The sequence below is a fragment of the Carcharodon carcharias genome, chromosome 6 (genome assembly GCF_017639515.1).
Source record: "Carcharodon carcharias isolate sCarCar2 chromosome 6, sCarCar2.pri, whole genome shotgun sequence".
Lineage (NCBI taxonomy): Eukaryota > Metazoa > Chordata > Chondrichthyes > Lamniformes > Lamnidae > Carcharodon > Carcharodon carcharias.
Window position 1 is genome coordinate 139079167 of NC_054472.1, and position 20985 is coordinate 139100151.

The 20985-nt window shown below is 48.8% G+C and overlaps 1 protein-coding gene across 6 annotated transcripts in view; it reads left to right on the top strand.

Moving 5' to 3' along the window:
- esrp1 (epithelial splicing regulatory protein 1) overlaps window positions 1–20985 on the top strand; it is a 130788-nt gene that overhangs the window by 41330 nt on the left and 68473 nt on the right. For 5 of the 6 annotated variants that reach the window (XM_041190305.1, XM_041190300.1, XM_041190304.1 and 2 more), the window contains exons 11-12: window positions 895–1113; window positions 4457–4655. In XM_041190305.1, coding sequence (XP_041046239.1) covers window positions 895–1113; window positions 4457–4655 — 418 coding nt within the window. The remainder of the gene's footprint in view (window positions 1–894; window positions 1114–4456; window positions 4656–20985) is intronic. The other variant, XM_041190301.1, reaches the window with a different exon arrangement.

Below are 20985 nucleotides of genomic sequence, written 5' to 3' on the forward strand. Positions count from 1 at the left end.
GCGCTCAAGGAACACGTCACTGATGCGGGAGGCTGCAGTTTTTTTGCCCTTCCGGGACATCCTGTCTTCCATGCAGCAGTCCTGGGCTGGAAGCACAATATATGTGCCTGCGGCTGCACTTTAAATATGGTGCCCGGTGCGATGAAGTGGCTTAGTGATGGCGTGGCGAGCAAATGAGATGTGTTTCCCAGGAATGCATAATCAATGTTGTGGGTTTGAGACGATATGGTGTGAGAAGCCACCATTGTGTCCAGCTGGTAGAATGTCATTTTACCTGCCTGCTACCACACTTAGTGTAAATCTGGGACGATTCTGCCCAATATATCTTCTGCAAATAAGAAATATTGGTGAACGTCACCAAAACTAGAGGCCACAAATATAAGATATAAATTAAGAAATCTAATGGGCAATATAGACAAAGCTTCTTTATTCAAACAGTGCTAAGAATGTGAAATCTGTTACTGCAGGGAGTAATAGAATTGAGTAGCCTAGATGCACTCAAGAGGAAGCTATATTAACACATCAGGGGAAGATGGCATAGAAGGATATGCTGAACCGGTTAAGAGAGTTAGAATAGACACATTATGCTAAATGTCCCTTTTTTATAGTGTAAATTGAATTACAAATTATACAGAATCACATCTTTAACAAGACAGTGTAAGCATTTATCATTAATTAACATGTTTTGTTTAATAGGAGGCATAATGCAAACTGTGAATTTATTTGTGCAGATTAGTAATATTTTAATTTAAACAGCAAGATATACCTCAAGTTATTGAGTTCCATTTCTAGTTTCAGAAGTTTGAAATCTAAGGCAGTTTTCTTAGGTTAAGGAATATGTTTGCTGGAGAAACTTAAAGTATCTTTCTTTCTGGATGTTCAAATTCTCTACAGGTTCTTAACAGGTATACATCCACTCCCCTTATGCCCATAGCACCCGCTCCTGTCATTCCTATGCTCCCTCAACCATTTGTGCCTTCTACTAATTTGCGAGACTGCATCCGTTTGCGAGGCCTACCTTACGCTGCCACCATCGAGGACATTCTAGAGTTCTTGGGTGAATTTACTTGCGATATACGACCTCATGGAGTGCACATGGTGTTAAATCAGCAGGTAAGAGTGTAAATCAAATTTTCTCAAGAATCTCTAATCCGTTTTAGAATGTCAGTAGTATTAACTGTTAAATGTGCTATGTAAGTTAAGAGAGAAATATGTTCCAAATTAAAATTACATTAATATTCTAGGATTACTTCTGAAAATATGATTTAACATTCATTACCAAGTTGGCTTGTTTTGGTTTATTAATTTATTGAATGTGCTTTTTGCCTGAAAATTATTCTGTTATTTGAAAGGGCATATTGTTTGACATTCTTCCGTACATTGTTTTAGAGGCATTAACTCATTTGTTTGCAACAGTTTTAATGCCTAAATTAAAGTAGTGACAGAGAGGCGCCTTACCAATGTGCACAACATCCATATGCTCATATCACAAATGCTGATTCTTGGGCATGAAAAGTAAATTGACTTAAGATAACAGATTATCCAATATTTCTATCTAGAACTCTTCACTGGAGGCACCTCCTCTGAGGAGGAAGGGAGGGCGAGAAGGGGGAGGAGGCCAGGAGTGCACATTTATCTTCCAGGGGAACCACCTTTGGGAGGACAGGTGCAAGCACAAGGGGTGCAGGACCAAGAGGTAGTCCAAGGCGGAAGGGGCCGCAGAAGACACCACTATCCTGCTGCCAGGGTATGCAGGTGGCGAAGCAGCTACCTCTATGTCTAAGGTGCAGTACCAAAGGAGGCTCCATCTTTCAAGGGAGACAGTCAACTATATCTGTCAGATCATTGGGCCTGAGAGCTCCGCAAACTGTGTGGGTTGACACCCCATGCCAGTGGCTCTGAAGGTTACTGCTGCCCTCAACTTCTATGCCACTGGCTCCTTCCAGGGGTTGGTGGGTGATCTTTGCGGTGTCTCCCAATCAGCTGTCCACACTTGTGTCAAGCAGGTTACAGACACTCTGTTCAGGCCTGCATTGACCTTCATTCACTATAGTTGGGACCAGGCAAGCCAGACAAGCGAGCCAGAGGTTTCACGGCTATTGCTGGCTTCCCCCGTGTCCAGGGTGTGATAGACTGTACACATGTGGCCATCAAGGCGCCAGCAGGTGAGCCCGTTGCCTTCGTCAACAGGGAGGGCTTCCACTTCATGAACACGCAGATAGTGTGAGACCGCAGGATGCTGATTCTACAAGTCTGTGCAAGGTATGCAGGCAGCTTCCACGACGCCTACATCCTCAGACACCCTCAGATGCCGGGCTTTTCAGTGCTCCAGCCCAGCTTGATGGATGGCTGCTGGGTGACGAGGGCTATGCCTTCAGAAGGTGGCTCATGACACCTCTCCGCCATCCAAGAACAGAAGCTGAGCAGCAGTACAATAGGAACCACGCCTCCACAAGGGCTGTGGTGGAGAGAGCCATCAGTGTTCTCAAGGTGCGCTTCTGATGCCTGGACCGCTTGGGGCGCACCTCACAGATCGTGTGTCAGTTGTAGTGGTTGAATGCTGCGCTCTCCACAATCTTGCGCTGGAAAGGGGGGACGCTGTGGACGACTATTAATGAAAAAGCAGTACTCAAAATTAATTGGATTGAAGGTTGGTAAATCCCCTGGACCAGATGAGCTACATCCCAAAGTGTTGAGGGAGGTGGCTTTAGAGAATAGTGGTTGCATTGGTGGTTATCTTTCAAAATTCGATAGGTTCTGGAAAGATTCCTGCAGAATGGAAAGTAGCAAATGTAATCCCAATATTTAAGAAGGGAGAGAGAGAGAAAACTGAGAACTACAGACCTGCTAGTTTGATGTCAGTAGTAGGAAAAATGTTAGAATCTATTATATAGATGTAATAACTGGACCCTTTATGGTAAAATTGAGCAGAATCTACATGAATTTTTGAAAGGGAAATCATGTTTGATAAACCTGTTGGAGCTTTTTGAGGAAGTTACTTGTAGTATAGATAAATGTGAGTAGGTGGATCTGAGGTATTTAGCTTTTCAGAACGCTTTTGATTAAGGTCCCATGCAGGAGGTTAGTAAATAAAATTAGAGCACATGGGATTGGGGGTAATATACTGGTATGGATTGAGAATTGGTTAACAAACAGTAGGAATAATGGATTATCCTCAGGATGGCTGGCTGTTACTAGTGGTACCGCAAGGCTACAGCTGTTCATAATCTATATAAATGATGTGGATGTGGGACCAAGTATAATATTTTCAAGTTTGCTGATGACACAAAACTAGATGGGAATGTAAGTTGTGAAGGGGATGCAAGGAGGCTTCAAGGGGACTTGGGTAGGCTAAGTAAATGGCTAAGAACATGACAAATGGAATATAATTTAAGTGGGAAGTTATCCACTTTGGTAGAAAAACAGAAAGGCAGAGTATTTGTTAAATGGTGAGAGGTTGGGAAGTGTTGAAAGGACCTGGGCATCCTTGTTCATGAGTCACTAAAAGCTAGCATGCAGGCGCAGCAAGCAATTAGTAAGTGAAATGGTACGTTGGCCTTAATTGCAAGAGGATTTGAGTACAGGAGTAAAGATGCCTTGCTGCATTTGTATAGAGTCTTGGTGAGACAGCACCGGGAGTATTGTGTACAGTTTTGATCTCCTTACCTAAAAAGGATATACTTGCGTAGAGGGATTGTAATGGAAGTTCACCAGACTAAGCCCTGGAATGGCGGGATTGTCTTATCAGGACAGATTGAGGAAACCGGGCCTGTATTCTCCCAAGTTTTGAAGAGTGAGAGTTGATCTCACTGAAATTGATAAAATTCTAATAGGATGTGCCGGGGTAGATGTTGATGGATGTTTCCCCTGACTGGTGAGTCGAGAACCAAGGGGGACTGTCTCAGAATAAGGGGTAAGCCATTTAAGACTGAGGAGGACTTTCTTCACTTAGAGGGTGGAGACTTCTCTACCCCAGAGGGCTGTGGAAGCTCAATCACTGAGCACATTGGAGACAGAAATTGATACCTGGATACTAATTAAGGGATATGGGGATAGTACAAGACAGTGGCGTGTTGATGATCAGCAATGATCTAATTGAATGGTGGAACAGGCTCGATGGGCCAAATGGCTTGCTCCTGTTCCTATGGTCCTATAGAACATGTCTCCCACCTGAGCAAACCTTAGATAGAAAATGCAGACTGACAAATTTGCCAAAAGAGCAGCTTCCATGAAAACTAATTTTTTGCCCAGCAGAGATTGGGCAAATAGTATGTTAGAAAATAGCTCTGACGTTATTAAATTTCTTCAATTCGTTTGTTATGTGTTAAAGCACACAAGAGAAGGGATTTCTTTCTGGGAAATGATAAATTACACAAATGTTTAAATGGTACAGTAATGGAAATCTTGCTATACTTGCTTCCTTATTAATGGCATCATGTGCACAATTTTCTTTTAGGGCCGTCCTTCAGGCGATGCCTTTATCCAAATGAAATCATCAGATCGAGCATTCCTGACTTCTCAGAAGCGTCACAAAAGAACAATGAAGGATAGATATGTTGAAGTATTCCAGTGTTCTGCTGAGGAAATGAACTTTGTATTAAAGGGTGGCATTTTAAATAGAAATGGCTTGTCTCCACCGCCATGTAAGTTACCATGTAAGTTTGCTTGGCTTTTGATGGTGCTCTACGCTGCTCGCTGGTAGGTGCTGGAGCTTTTGACTATACTCCTGGTTCTTTGATTCAGAAGGTTTGGCACCATGTTCTGAGTGGTCTAGCTTGTACTGGTTTATTGTGCCTTTGGTTGTGGTTGGCTAAATTTCAGAAAATACTATTGATATAGGCTATCCATGGAATTAGACGTAACTTGACAAAAATGGTGGTAAATATGTCCTTCAAGTTAATTTTAAAATACAATTGTTAAAGTTTGATTCAATGAATAACCTTATTTAGATTGGTAGCTGCCTCCATGAAAATATAAGTATGATAGAGAAAACTAGAAACAATGCAGAGTGCTGAATAAAAACAAGTGCTTTCAGCTAAAGAAAAGTTCATGTGCAAGCATTGCATTTACTAGAAGGGCCCTGATTTAACAGCGGAATTGTGCTGAGGAAGCTGGTCTCGGCCAAGATGGCAGTTGGTTACTGCAACTGTCCTTAATGCCTTGGGGTAAGGAAGATTACATGATTTTCCACAGATGAAACCCTGATGCTTTAACAGGCTAAACTCATACATGAAGATGACCTCTTGGGGAAGTACCAGATGGAAGCTGGTGAATGTGAGTTGGTGCCTTCGGGGAAAGGGGGCGGTGCAGGGATGTTGCAAGGTATAGTTGACAATGAAAATGTACTCAATTCAAGAAGACACATTCCTACATCTATTTTTAACTTAGCCATTTTAGTTTTTTCCCCATGTCTCTGCTCTCCACAAAGCTTTTAGATTTAAGAAGGCAATGAATGAAGGAGCACAATGTGTTTTTGTGCCTTTCCATTCGCATAGCAACATGATTAGATTAACAAGCTAATGTTTTTTGGATGGTAAGTTGAACAGAGCGCATGATTTTCTTTTAATGTGGGCTTGATATCTGGCCTGTCTCAGAACTGATTGCACCATTTGTGCATGCCTTCATTTAGTATACCAATGACATTGGTACACATTTTGCTAGAGGATACTGCACCTTGAAGAACAAGTTTTATTGGAAAATCCTGCTTGCCCTAAAGAGGAGTTAATTATACTTAACTTGGTATCATTAAGTTTGCAAGGTAATGCATACACCCATTCATTATAGCAATAATGCATAATTAAGATTAATCGTTGGGCCTGGAGCTTATAAATTACCATGGTAAAGGGGCAGAGCCTACTTTTTTTCGATGGCAGAAACCATAGTCATTATTTCTGCTGCATTCTAAGGGAGCAGGCAGAGTACTATTCTGCTGTTAATGCCTTAATAACAACTGTCAAAATGGTTTCAGGGCACTAATTTTTGTTTTACAGCTTTTAATATTCATCAATATGAGCAATTTCTGAGATGGAGAATGTAACTTTTTTTTAATCACTTTGACCTACAGTTTGCATACAGGTAGTTTGGTGCTGTGGACTTGCCAAGTTAGTTAACACCACCTAAACTCATTTTATGCTGGACATTCATTGCATTAGTTTGGGATCTGGATTGAAATCCAACACACAGGTATATGGATGGTGCTCCAATCAGCTGAGCCACCCAGTTTCCAGGTGCTGTTTTTATGATTAAACTGCCATTAAAATGGTGTTGCAGCACCAAATGCAACCAGATAAGGTGGGGATGGTGGTGAGGGAGGAGGGAAAGCAGGTTTAAATACCTTCTATCCTTAATGATACTAGTTCCACATTTATTCTATTGTTTTTAGATATGAAATACAGAAGGAAATGATGTCAGACTTAACTGCAAAAAACTATAAATCTCTAATATTGAGTACTGTAGGTGGGCCAATAGAGCAGCAACATGCCAGCAGTACAAATGTAAAATACTAAAATATTGTTATTCGCACCCTACTGCCAGAGGTTAATGGTGAATATAAAACCAGCACTGAGGATCTTTTGGTAACAAGCATCTCCCCTATAATTGCCTTGAATTTTATTCAGCAGCCTCATGCATAAATGGCTGTTCTACTTGAATGGAATTTTTTATATTTCTAAGAAAACTTTACATTTCCTTGGTGAGATTTGTAACAGTTATACTTTAACTTCCAAAATGATCTTAATTTAAGTTTACAGACACTCATGTTTTAATCCCATGGCAAACCTATAACTTTTATATCTTTTACTTCTTACTCGGCTCTTGCAATTCCCTTTTCGGAACTAGGGTAATTTTCTGAGGTGATGATTGTGGAGAGGGTTAGGCTGGGCAGCTGTTTGTGAAACAGCATGAATTCAGTGTTTTGTTGGGTGAGTTTGGTGTAGGTGAGACATATTCCTCACTGTGGGTCTATCGGCATTGAAGGACTTACAGGTATCTCACCCATGTGATTTTAGTATTAATCTCATCCATGAAATTACCAATGTTAAAAGAAATCTCAATCAATAAAATATGAGATTGGTAATGTTACTTCTTACCTACCTAATCCTAATTATTACCTACATTTGCATGACACCCCTAGGCTATATCATCCGAAAGCAATAGTTTTCCCAGGGGTATTCTGCAGGGGTATTTGCTCGTACTATGGGGAAGGGTTTAAACTAGATTGACAGGGAGATGGGAACCTGAGCGGGGGGGACACAAAAGATCCAGACAAAGATAGGAATGAAAGAAAAGTAGAAAGCAAAAGTGGAAGGCAGAAGAAACCAGGGCTAGCAGCAAATAGGGCCATAGTACTAAAAAAAGGTGTAATAATGTTATAAAGACAAGTCTAAAGGCACTATATCTGAATGCATGGAGCATCCACAATAAGGTAGATGAATTAACAGCGCAAATAGATGTAAATGGGTATGAGGATGACCAAGTCTGGGAACTGAATGCCCAAGGGTACTTGATATTTAAGACAGATAGGCAGAAAGGAAAAGGAGGTGATGTGGCATTGTTAATTAAGGATGAAATCAGTGCGACAGTGAGAGAGGATAGTGGCTCAGAAAATATAGATGTAGAATCAGTCTTGAAGTAAGAAGCAACAAAGGGCGGAAAACATTAGTGGGAGTTGTCTATAGGCCTCCAAACAGTAGTGGTAAGGTAGAGGACAGCATTAAACATGAAATTAGAGATACATATAACAAGGGTCCTGCAGTAATCATGGGTGACTTTAATCTACATATACATTGGGCAAACCAAAAGAGCAATAATACTGTGGTGAATGAATTCCTGGAGTGTGTACGAGATGGTTTTTTAGACGAGTATGTCAGGAACCGACTTGGGAACAGGCTATCCCAGATTTGATATTGTGTAATGAGCAGGGTTTAATTAATAATCTTGTTGTGAGGGGTCCTTTACGGAACAGTGACATGATAGAATTCTTCATTAGGATTGAAAGTGAAGTAGTCCGATCTAAAACTAGGGTCCTAAATTTTAACAAAGGAAACTATGAAGGGATAAGGTGTGAGTTGGCTAAGATAGATTGGGGAACTTCACTAAAAGGTGAGTAGACAATGGCTAATATTTAATGAACAAATGTATGCATTGCAACAGTTATACATTCCTTTTTGGTGCAAAAACACAACAGGAAAAGTGGCCCAGCTATGGCTTACAAAATAAATTAAGGATAGTATTAGATCCAAAGGGGAATCATATAAAGTTGCTAGAAAAAGTAGCAAGTCTGAGGATTGGGAGCAGTTTAGAATCCTGTAAAGGAGGACCAAGAGATTGGTTAAGAGGGGAAAAATATTGTATGAGAGTAAACTTGCAAAGAACATAAAACCAGACTGTAAAAGCTTCTATAAGCATATAAAAAGAAAAAGGCTAGTGAAGATAAATATAGTTCCCTTCTAGAGTGAAACGGGAGAATTTAGGATAGAAAATAAGGACATGACAGAGCAATTAAACAACTGCTTTAGTTCTATCTTCATGGAGGAAGGCACAAATAATTTCCCAGAAATACTAGGGAACCAAGGGTCTAATGAGAAGGAGGAATTGAAGGAAATTAGTTTTGCTAGAGAAATTAATGGAACTGAAAGCCAATAAATTCCCAGGGTTCAATAATCTACATTTCAGGGTACCAAAGGAGGTGGCTATGAAAACAATGGATGCATTGGTTGTCATCTTCCAAAATTCTTTAGATTCTGGAACAGTCCTGGCAGATAAGAGGGTGGCAAATGTAACCCCACTATTTAAGAAAGGAGGGAGGGAGAAAACAGCAAATTACAGATCGGTTAGCCTAAACTCAGTTTTGGGAAAAATGCTAGAGTCTATGAAAAGGATGTGATAACAGGACACTTAGAAAATATCATCAGGATTAGACAAAGTCAGCATGGATTTATGAAAGGCAAATTATGTTTGAGAAACCTACTGGAGTTCATTGAGGACATAACTAGCAGAATAGATAAGGGAGAACCAGTGGATGTGGTGTGTTTGGATTTCCAGAAAGCTTTTGATAAAGTCCCACCTAAGAGGCTAGTGTGTGGAATTAAAGCACATGGGACTGAGGGTTATATATTGGCATGGATTGAGAATTGGCTAGCAGACAGGAAACAGAGTAGGAATAAATGGGTCTTTTTTGGAGTGGCAGGCGGTTACTAGTAGGGTACTGCAGGGGTCAGTGCTTGGTCCCCAGCTCTTCACAATATATACCAATGATTTGGATGAGGGAACCAAATGTAATATTTCCAAGTTTGCTGACGACACGATGAGGGGGTGTTAAGAAGCTTCAAGGTAATTGGGAAGGCAGGTGGTGAGGATGACACAACAAGTCTACAGAGGGATATAGGCAGGTTAAGTGAGTGGGCAAAAACTTGGCAGATGGAATAAAATGTGGGAAAATGTGAGGTTATGCACTTTGGCAGGAAAAATAGAGGAGCTGAATATTATTTAAATGAAGAAAGACGGCAGAAGGCTGCAGCACAGAGGGATTTAGGAGTTCTTGTGCTTGAATCCCATAATGCTAACATACAAGTTCAACAGGTCATTGGGAAGACAAAGGGAATGGAGTATAAAAATAGCGGAGCCTTGCTCAAACTATACAAGGCACTAGTTAGAACACACCTAAAACACTTTGGTCCCCTTATCTAAGGCAAGATATACTGGCATTTGGAGGCAGCCCAGAAAAGGTTCACTTGGTTGGTCCCGGGTATGGAGGGATTTTCTTATGAGGAGATGTTGAGTAGGCTGGGCCTGCACTCATTGGCATTTAGAAGAATGAAAGGCAACCTTATTGAAACAAATAAGATTCTTGGGGAGCTTGATAGGGTAGATGCTGCGAGATTGTTCCCGCTTGTCGGAGAGTCTAGGATCAGAGGGCATAACCTCACAGTAAGGGGTCACCCGTTTAAGACAGAGATGAGGAGGAATTTTTTCTCTTGGAGTATAGTGAATCTGTGGAATTCTTTACCACAGAGGACTGTAGAGGCTAGGTCGTTAAGTATATTCAAGGCTGCGATGGACAGATTTTTAATCAGTTAGGGAATCAAGGGTTATGGGGACAAGTGGAGTTGAGGATTATCAGATCAGCCATCAGCTCATTGAAAAGCGGAGCAGACTCGATGGTCTACTTCTGCTCCTACGTCTTACGGTGATTTAGATAGGTTGAGTGAGTGGGCAAATACATGGCAGCTGCAGTATAACATGAATAAGTATGAAGTTATCCGCTTTGGTAGAAAAAAACCAAAAGGCAGAGATGGTGATAGTTTGGGAAATGTTGATGTACAAAGGGACCTGGGTGTCCTTGTACACCAATCACTGAAAGCAAGTAAGCATACAGGTGCAGCAAGCACTCAAGAAGGCAAATAGTAGGTTGGCCTTCATTGCAAGAGGACTTGAGTATAGGCGCAAGGATGTCTTACTGTAGCTGTACAGGGCCTAGGTGAATCCACACCTGGAGTATTGTGTACAGTTTTGGCCTCCTTTCCTAAAAAAGGATAAATTTGCCATTGAGGGAGTGCAGCTAAGGTTCACCAGACTGATTCCTGGGATTCCAGGATTGTCATATGAGAAGAGATTGGGCCAACTAGGCCGGTACTCACTGGAGTTTAGAAGAATGAGAGGGGATCTCTTTGAAACATATAACATTTTGACAGGGCAGGACAGACTAGTTGCAGGGAGGATATTTCCTCTGGCTGGGAGAGTCTAGAACAAGGGCCACAGTTTCGGGATACAGGGTAGACCATTTAGGACTAAGATGAGGAGAAATCTCTTCAATCAGAGGGTGGTGAACCTATGAAGGCTGTGGAGGCCAAGTCACTGAATATATTTAAGAAGGAAATAGATTTCTAGACTCTAAAGGCATCAAGGGGTATGGGGAGAGCGCAGGAGTATGGCATTGAGGTAGAGGATCAGGCATGATCATATTGAATGGCAGAGAAGGCTGAAAGGGCCAAATAACTTACTCCTTCTATTTTCTAAGTTTTCCCATGTATGCAGACGGCACCCGGCTCTTCATCACTCAACACCTTTTTTAATTCCTCCACTGTTGCTAAATTATTGGACTGCTTATTCAACATTTTGTACTAGGTGAGCAGAAATTTTCTCCAATTAAATATTGGGAATGCTGAAGCCATTATTTTCTATCCTCCAAATTCTGTTCCCCAGCTACCGACGACTCTTCTCTCCCTGGTAACAGTCTGCGATTAAACGAGTGTGATCGCAATCTGAGTGGCACATTTGATCCCAAGATGAGCTTCCGACTTCATTCATGCCATCACTAAGCTTGCCTATTTACACCTCCATACTATTGCCTGACTTTGCCCCCGTCTCAGCTTATTGATGCCTTTGTTACCTCCAGATTCAACTATTCCAGTGCAGTCCTGGATGATCTCCACCTTCTACCTTCGATAAACTTGAGGTCCTCCAAAATTCAGCTACCTATGTCTTAACTTGCAGCAAGTCCCGCTGACTGACCTTGGCTCCAGATCACGCAACATCTTGATTTTAAAATTGTCGGTTGTTTTCAAATCCCTCCATGGCTTTCCCCTCCCTATCTGTGTGATCTCCTGTAGCCTCACAATCCTCCCAGCTGTCTGTGTTCCTCTAATTCTGGTCTCTAGACCATCTCTAATTTAAATTGCTCCACCATTGGTGACCGTGCCTTCAGTTGCCCTGGCCCCAAGCTCTGGAATGCTCTCCGTACACCTCCCTGTCTCATTTGCGTCCTTTGAGACATTTCTTAAAACCTACCTTTCTGACCAAGCTTTTGGTCATCTGACCTAAATCATCTTGTATGTGGCTCAGTGTAATTCTTCATTTTATACTCCTCCTCTGAAGCACCTTAAGACCTTTTATTAAGTTAATGGTGCTATACCAATATCAGTTGTTTTATGAAGTCCAACTGGATTAAAGCCACGTCATGAATGGGAAAAGATAGAATTCTAATATTTTTGTTAACTAGTTTGAATCCCTTCAGTCAAGTTTCCAACCGTCCAGTAGAACAGACATGGCCTCAGCCAAAGTTACAAATTCCATTCTCTGACTATAACCAAAATGTGTTAAGCACCCTTGTCATCCTTGACTTCTCTACACCTTTTGAAATAGTTAATCATACCAGCTGCCTTCAATTCCTCTACTCCCTTTTCCAGTTTGGTGGAGTGCCCTCACTTTGTTCTATTATTGCCATCGAAATAGAACATTTTCAGCAATGTGTTCCCATTCAAATTTCTTCATCTTTTGGAATCCTCAAAAAGAAAATTGTTGGCCCAATCCTCTTCTTCATCCACAATTTTTCCCTTGGTTACATTATCCCAAGACATTAGGCCATCATCTACCTCTCCACCAATCATAGACATCTCCACTGCTTCTATGCTTTTAGACTACTCTTATGGTATTCAAATTTAGATGAACTATAACTTTCACCAGCTAAACATTAAGACCATTGTCTTAAGTCTCTATCACAAACTCAAATGCCCTTCCTGACTCCATTCCCCTTGCTGGCTGTTGCCTCAGTTGAACTAGACTACAACGTTGACATTCTGATTAATCTTTCTACTCCCAACCATCAATGAAAAAGACTTTCTACATCCACCTCTAACATTGCACACCTCCTTCCTGACCTTGACCAATCTGATGTTGATGTCCTTGTACCTGCCTTTGTTACCTCCGAACCCAACTACTCCAATTAATGACTGATCTCTCGTCCTTCACTTTTTATAAACTTTGATTCATTCAAAATTCTGTTGCCCATATCCTACTGTGTGCCAAATCCTGCTTGTTCAAATCATGACATCTTTTGGCTCCCTATTCTCCAGTGCCTCATTTAAATTTCTCATCCTTGTGTTTAAATTCCTCCATGGCCTCTGCTAACTCTGCTCATTAACGCTGACTCTTTCATCCTCACTTTCTATTCCTCTGATTCCAGTATCTTGTGCATCCCCCTTCCTTTGCTGTACAATTGGAGGCTGCATCCTCAGCTGCTTTGTCCCATGCTGTACCATTTACTCCCTGTACCCTTTACCCCTCTACTCCTCCTGTAAGACCCGCCTTAAAACCAGCCTTTCGTTACCTCATTTCTTGGAAATAATTTGACATGTTTTCTACATTAACACTGCTATGTAAATGAAAATTGTTATGTCAGGTAGCATTTGGGAATTCCACATATCTGGTGTATTGAGGGAAAGCAGAGGACATAACAACTAACCCCACGTAATTGAGAAATCAATATACCCATGTTATCTTGAGCCACATAGAGCAGGATGGTCTAATTTTTGATCCTTGGTCTTTGCTGAGTTGGTGATCTGATATCACAGTATCTTTATAGTGCAGAAGGAGGCCATTCGGCCCATCTAGTCTGCACTGGCTCTCTGAAAGAGCGCTCCACTTAGGGATAAGGCAGGGGAGTGGGACTGTCACCTTTTGCGCACACTCTTTTCAGGTAGTAATCCAATTTCTTTTTGAATACCTCGATCTTACCTTCCTCCACCACCCTTTCAGGAAGTTTGTGCGAGACTCCAACCACCCTTTGGGTGAACAAAATTTTCCTCATCGCATTTACTCCTTTTGCCAATTATTTTGAATCTGTCTCCTCTAGTTCTTGATGTTCCCTTGAGTGGGAATAGTTTCTAACTATTTACCCTGTCCATACCCCTCAGGATCTTGAATAACTCTATCAAGTCTCCTCTCAGCCTTCTTTTCTCCAAGGAAAACAGTTTCAACCCCTCCAATCTATCCTCATAGCCACAGTTCTTTATCCCTGGAATCATTCTTGTGAATCTCCGTTGTAATCCCCTCAATGCCTTCACGTCCTTCCTCAAGTATAGCACCCAGATTTGGACGCAGTAGTCCAGATGAGGCCTAACTAGTGACTTATACAAGTTCAATATGGCCTCCTTACTCTTGTACTCAATGGCCCTATTAATAAAGCCTGACAATAAAAGCTTTATTAACTGCTCTGTCAACATGCCCTACCATCTTCAATGATCTATGTACATAAACACTGAGGCCCCTCTGTTCTTGCACCTCCTTTAGAGTCTCTCCCTTTATTTTGTACTGTCTCACCATATATTCCCTGCCAAAACGAATCTCCTCACATTTCTCTGCCACTTGAACTTCATCTGCCACCTGTCTGTCTAATCTACCAACATGTCTATGTCCTTTTGAAGTTCAAGACTATCCCTATCACAGTTGACAATATTTCCAATCTTCGAATCATCTGCAAATTTTGAAATCATGCCCTCCACACTGCAGTCTAGGTCATATATATCAGGAAGAGCAAGGGTCCCAACACTGATCTCCGGGGAACTCTACTACAAACCTTCCTCCAATAAGAAAAACAATTATTTATCACTACCCTTTGTTTCCTGTTACTCAGCCAAATTCTTACCCAAGTGCCTACTTTTCCTTTTATTCCATGACTTAGGGTTTTGCTCTCAAGTCTGTTGTGTGGCACTGTATCAAATGCCATTTGAAAATCCATATACACAACATCAACAGCAATTCCCTTGTCAACTTTCTTTGTTACCTCCTCAAAAAACACCAAATTAGTTAAACATGATTTTCCCTAATGAATCTAGGCCGCCTTTCCTTAATTATCCTGCACTTGTCTAAGTGACTCTTGATTTTATCCCATACTATAGTTTCCAGAGGCTTCCCAACCACTGAGGTTAAACTGACTGATCTGTAGTTACCAGCTTTATCCTTGCACCCCTTTTTGAACAAGGATGTAACATTCGCAATTCTCCAGTCCTCTGGCACCTCTCTGTATCTAAGACTGACAGATTATCACTAGCACTTCTGCAATTTGCTCTCCCCCGCGCGCTCGCTCCCCCCGCGCGCTCGCTCCCCCCGCGCGCTCGCTCCCCCCGCGCGCTCGCTCCCCCCGCGCGCTCGCTCCCCCCGCGCGCTCGCTCCCCCCGCGCGCTCGCTCCCCCCGCGCGCTCGCTCCCCCCGCGCGCTCGCTCACCCCGCGCGCTCGCTCACCCCGCGCGCTCGCTCCCCCCGCGCGCTCGCTCCCTCCCTGTCTCTCCGCTCGCTCTCGCCCGCTCGCTCTCGCCCGCGCGCGCTCTCTCTCTCTCGTGGGCGCACGTGCGCTCTCTCGCTCTCTTTCTCGTGGGCGTGCGCGCGCGCTCTCTCGCGCTCTCTCGCGCTCTCTCGCGCTCTCTCGCGCTCTCTCGCGCTCTCTCGCGCTCTCTCGCGCTCTCTCGCGCTCTCTCGCGCTCTCTCGCGCTCTCTCACTCGTGGGTGCGCGCGTGCTCTCTCGCGCTCTCTCTCACTCGTGGGTGCGCGCGCGCTCTCTCGCGCTCTCTCTCACTCGTGGGTGCGCGCGCGCTCTCGCTCGCTTGCTCTCTCGCTCTCTCACTCTCGCATGCGCTCTCTCGCTCTCGCGCGCTCTCTCTCGCGCGCGCTCTCGATCTCTCGCTCTCTCTCGCGCGCTCTCTCGCTCTGACGGGCGCGCGTGTGTTCTCGCTCTCGTGGGCGTGCGCGCGCGCTCTCTCGCTCTCTCATGCGCGCGCGCTCTCTCACGCTCTCGCTCTCTCGTGGGCGTGCACGCCCGCGCTCTCTCACTCTCGTGGGCGTGCGCGCTTTCTCGCTCTCACTCGTGGGCGCGCGCGCGCTCTCTCGCTCTCGCGCGCGCTCTCTCGCTCTCGCGCGCGCTCTCTCGCTCTCGCGCGCGCTCTCGCTCTCTCGCGCGCGCTCTCGCTCTCTCGCGCGCGCTCTCGCTCTCTCGCGCGCGCTCTCGCTCTCTCGCGCGCGCTCTCGCTCTCTCGCGCGCTCTCTCGCGCGCTCTCTCGCTCTCTCGCGCGCGCTCTCGCTCTCTCGCGCGCGCTCTCGCTCTCTCGCGCGCGCTCTCGCTCTCTCGCGCGCGCTCTCGCTCTCTCGCACGCGCGCTTGCACTCGTGCTCTCTCGCGCGCGCTCTGTCTCGCTCTCTCGCGCGCGCTCTGTCTCGCTCTCTCGCGCGCGCTCTGTCTCGCTCTCTCGCGCGCGCTCTGTCTCGCTCTCTCGCGCGCGCTCTGTCTCGCTCTCTCGCGCGCGCTCTGTCTCGCTCTCTCGCGCGCGCTCTGTCTCGCTCTCTCGCGCGCGCTCTGTCTCGCTCTCTCGCGCGCGCTCTGTCTCGCGCTCTCGCGCGCGCTCTGTCTCGCGCTCTCGCGCGCGCTCTGTCTCGCTCTCTCGCGCGCGCTCTGTCTCGCGCTCTCGCGCGCGCTCTGTCTCGCGCTCTCGCCGCTCTCGCTCTCGCCGCTCTCGCGCGCACGTGCTCTCGCTCTCTCGCGCTCTCTCTCTCTCTCGCGCTCTCTCTCTCTCGCGCGCCCGCTCTCTCTCTCGCGCGCCCGCTCTCTCTCTCGCGCGCCCGCTCTCTCTCTCGCGCGCCCGCTCTCTCTCTCGCGCGCCCGCTCTCTCTCTCGCGCGCCCGCTCTCTCTCTCGCGCGCCCGCTCTCTCTCTCGCGCGCCCGCTCTCTCTCTCGCGCGCCCGCTCTCTCTCTCGCGCGCCCGCTCTCTCTCTCGCGCGCCCGCTCTCTCTCTCGCGCGCCCGCTCTCTCTCTCGCGCGCCCGCTCTCTCTCTCGCGCGCCCGCTCTCTCTCTCGCGCGCCCGCTCTCTCTCTCGCGCGCCCGCTCTCTCTCTCGCGCGCCCGCTCTCTCTCTCGCGCGCCCGCTCTCTCTCTCGCGCGCCCGCTCTCTCTCTCGCGCGCCCGCTCTCTCTCTCGCGCGCCCGCTCTCTCTCTCGCGCGCCCGCTCTCTCTCTCTCTCGCCCGCTCTCTCTCTCTCTCGCTCGCCCGCTCTCTCTCTCTCTCTCGCTCGCTCGCGCTCTCTCTCTCTCTCTCGCTCGCTCGCCCGCGCTCTCTCTCTCTCTCGCTCGCTCGCCCGCGCTCTCTCTCCCTCTCGCTCGCTCGCCCGCGCTCTCTCCCTCTCGCTCGCTCGCCCGCGCTCTCTCCCTCTCGCTCGCTCGCCCGCGCTCTCTCCCTCTCGCTCGCTCGCCCGCGCTCTCTCCCTCTCGCTCGCTCGCCCGCGCTCTCTCCCTCTCGCTCGCTCGCCCGCGCTCTCTCCCTCTCGCTCGCTCGCCCGCGCTCTCTCCCTCTCGCTCGCTCGCCCGCGCTCTCTCCCTCTCGCTCGCTCGCCCGCGCTCTCTCCCTCTCGCTCGCTCGCCCGCGCTCTCTCCCTCTCGCTCGCTCGCCCGCGCTCTCTCCCTCTCGCTCGCTCGCCCGCGCTCTCTCCCTCTCGCTCGCTCGCCCGCGCTCTCTCCCTCTCGCTCGCTCGCCCGCGCTCTCTCCCTCTCGCTCGCTCGCCCGCGCTCTCTCCCTCTCGCTCGCTCGCCCGCGCTCTCTCCCTCTCGCTCGCTCGCCCGCGCTCTCTCCCTCTCGCTCGCTCGCCCGCGCTCTCTCCCTCTCGCTCGCTCGCCCGCGCTCTCTCCCTCTCGCTCGCTCGCCCGCGCTCTCTCCCTCTCGCTCGCTCGCCCGCGCTCTCTCCCTCTCGCTCGCTCGCCCGCGCTCTCTCCCTCTCGCTCGCTCGCCCGCGCTCTCTCCCTCTCGCTCGCTCGCCCGCGCTCTCTCCCTCTCGCTCGCTCGCCCGCGCTCTCTCCCTCTCGCTCGCTCGCCCGCGCTCTCTCCCTCTCGCTCGCTCGCCCGCGCTCTCTCCCTCTCGCTCGCTCGCCCGCGCTCTCTCCCTCTCGCTCGCTCGCCCGCGCTCTCTCCCTCTCGCTCGCTCGCCCGCGCTCTCTCCCTCTCGCTCGCTCGCCCGCGCTCTCTCCCTCTCGCTCGCTCGCCCGCGCTCTCTCCCTCTCGCTCGCTCGCCCGCGCGCTCTCTCCCTCTCGCTCGCTCGCCCGCGCTCTCTCTCCCTCTCGCTCGCTCGCCCGCGCTCTCTCTCTCTCTCGCTCGCTCGCCCGCGCTCTCTCTCTCTCTCGCTCGCTCGCCCGCTCTCTCTCTCTCTCGCTCGCTCGCCCGCTCTCTCTCTCTCTCGCTCGCTCGCCCGCTCTCTCTCTCTCTCGCTCGCTCGCCCGCTCTCTCTCTCTCTCGCTCGCTCGCCCGCTCTCTCTCTCTCTCGCTCGCTCGCCCGCTCTCTCTCTCTCTCGCTCGCTCGCCCGCTCTCTCTCTCTCTCTCGCTCGCTCGCCCGCTCTCTCTCTCTCTCTCGCTCGCTCGCCCGCTCTCTCTCTCTCTCTCGCTCGCTCGCCCGCTCTCTCTCTCTCGCTCGCTCGCCCGCTCTCTCTCTCTCGCTCGCTCGCCCGCTCTCTCTCTCTCGCTCGCTCGCCCGCTCTCTCTCTCTCGCTCGCTCGCCCGCTCTCTCTCTCTCGCTCGCTCGCCCGCTCTCTCTCTCTCGCTCGCTCGCCCGCTCTCTCTCTCTCGCTCGCTCGCCCGCTCTCTCTCTCTCGCTCGCTCGCCCGCTCTCTCTCTCTCGCTCGCTCGCCCGCTCTCTCTCTCTCTCTCTCGCTCGCCCGCGCTCTCTCTCTCTCGCTCGCCCGCGCTCTCTCTCTCTCCGCTCGCCCGCGCTCTCTCTCTCTCCGCTCGCCCGCGCTCTCTCTCTCGCCCGCTCGCCCGCGCTCTCTCTCTCGCCCGCTCGCCCGCGCTCTCTCTCTCGCCCGCTCGCCCGCGCTCTCTCTCTCGCCCGCTCGCCCGCGCTCTCTCTCTCGCCCGCTCGCCCGCGCTCTCTCTCTCGCCCGCTCGCCCGCGCTCTCTCTCTCGCCCGCTCGCCCGCGCTCTCTCTCTCGCCCGCTCGCCCGCGCTCTCTCTCTCGCCCGCTCGCCCGCGCTCTCTCTCTCGCCCGCTCGCCCGCGCTCTCTCTCTCGCCCGCTCGCCCGCGCTCTCTCTCTCGCCCGCTCGCCCGCGCTCTCTCTCTCGCCCGCTCGCCCGCGCTCTCTCTCTCGCCCGCTCGCCCGCGCTCTCTCTCTCGCCCGCTCGCCCGCGCTCTCTCTCTCGCCCGCTCGCCCGCGCTCTCTCTCTCGCCCGCTCGCCCGCGCTCTCTCTCTCGCCCGCTCGCCCGCGCTCTCTCTCTCGCCCGCTCGCCCGCGCTCTCTCTCTCGCCCGCTCGCCCGCGCTCTCTCTCTCGCCCGCTCGCCCGCGCTCTCTCTCTCGCCCGCTCGCCCGCGCTCTCTCTCTCGCCCGCTCGCCCGCGCTCTCTCTCTCGCCCGCTCGCCCGCGCTCTCTCTCTCGCCCGCTCGCCCGCGCTCTCTCTCTCGCCCGCTCGCCCGCGCTCTCTCTCTCGCCCGCCCGCCCGCGCTCTCTCTCTCGCCCGCCCGCCCGCGCTCTCTCTCTCGCCCGCCCGCCCGCGCTCTCTCTCTCGCCCGCCCGCCCGCGCTCTCTCTCTCGCCCGCCCGCCCGCTCTCTCTCTCGCCCGCCCGCCCGCTCCCTCTTCGCCCGCCCGCCCGCTCCCTCTTTCGCCCGCCCGCCCGCTCCCTCTTTCGCCCGCCCGCCCGCTCCCTCTTTCGCCCGCCCGCCCGCTCCCTCTTTCGCCCGCCCGCCCGCTCCCTCTTTCGCCCGCCCGCGCGCTCCCTCTTTCGCCCGCCCGCGCGCTCCCTCTTTCGCCCGCCCGCGCGCTCCCTCTCTCTCTCGCACGTGCTCTCTCTTTCTTCAATACCATTGGATACATCTCCTCCAATTCTGGTACCTTTATAAACCTTTAGTAAAGATAGCCTTTCCAACACCACCTTCCTCCCAATTGTAAGCTCTAGTGTATTGGTTACTTCCTCTCTCACCTCAACCTGGCTAGCAAGCCCTTTGTGAAGACAGATGCAAAGTACTCGTTCAACACCTGTGCTATTTTTCCAGTCTCCACAAGCTAGCCCCCTCTTTTTGTTCCTAATTTGCCCTATTCTTTCTTTTACCATCCTTCTATTATTTACATGCTTATGGAAGACTTTGAAATTCGCTTTTATGTTTGTCACCAGCCTCTTTTCATGTCCTCTTTTGCTTTTCTCATTAGTTTCTTCCCTTCCCCACTGGTACTATATACAGCCTGATTCTCCATCATATTTTCTACCTGACATCTGTTGTATGTGCACTTCTTCGTTTTCATCTTTACCCCTCTCTCTCATCGTCCAGGGTGCCCAGAATTTATTTGTTTTGCCTTTCACCTTCAAGTGAATATACCCTGACATTGCCTGCAATACTTTTTCTTTGCAGGTGACTCATTGTTCAGCCATCGTCTTTTCTACCAACATTCAAGTCCAACTCATTCGACTCAGATGCTTTCTCAGCTTTCCCCCAATTAATTATCCCTGCTGTGGATCGTTCCTTGTCCTTTTCCATGATTAACCTAAACTTTTGATACAGTGGTCACTGTCTCCTATAGGCTCTCCCATTGATACTTGATCCATTTTGGTCAACTCATTCACCAGAACCAGGTCCAAAAGTGCATTTCCTTTCATTGGAGTGGAAACATACAGCTGCAGAAAATTATCTTCAGTTCATTTCAGGAACTCTCGCCCCTCTTGTCCCTCTGTACTATTCCTATTCCAGTCTATATTTGGATAATTGAAGTTCCCCATTATGATTACTCTAATTCTTGCAACTCTCCATAATTTCTTAGCAAATTTTGTTCCCTTACATCCCTTCAACTAGTTTGCGGTCTATATGCTACAACAATCAATGTAATTGCACTTTTTTCATTCCTTACTTCTAGCCAGAGAGATTCCGTCCTTGACCCCTCTGGAACATCCTCCAATACTATAATGCCATCTTTAATCAATATTGCCAATGGGCAATAAATGCTGGCCCAGCCAGTGAAGCCCGCATCCCGTGAATGAATCAAAATTTTTTTTTTAACTCCGTCAGGTTCCCATCCCCCTGCCAATCTAGTGAAACCCACTAGCAAACCTCCCTGCGAGGACATTTGCCCCAGTCCTGTTAATGTGTAGCACGTCCTCCTTGTACAGGTCTCACCTGCCCCAGAACCAATCCTAATGCCTCAGGAATCTAAAACCCTTCTATTCCATTTCTCCAGCCACATGTTAAACTGCTC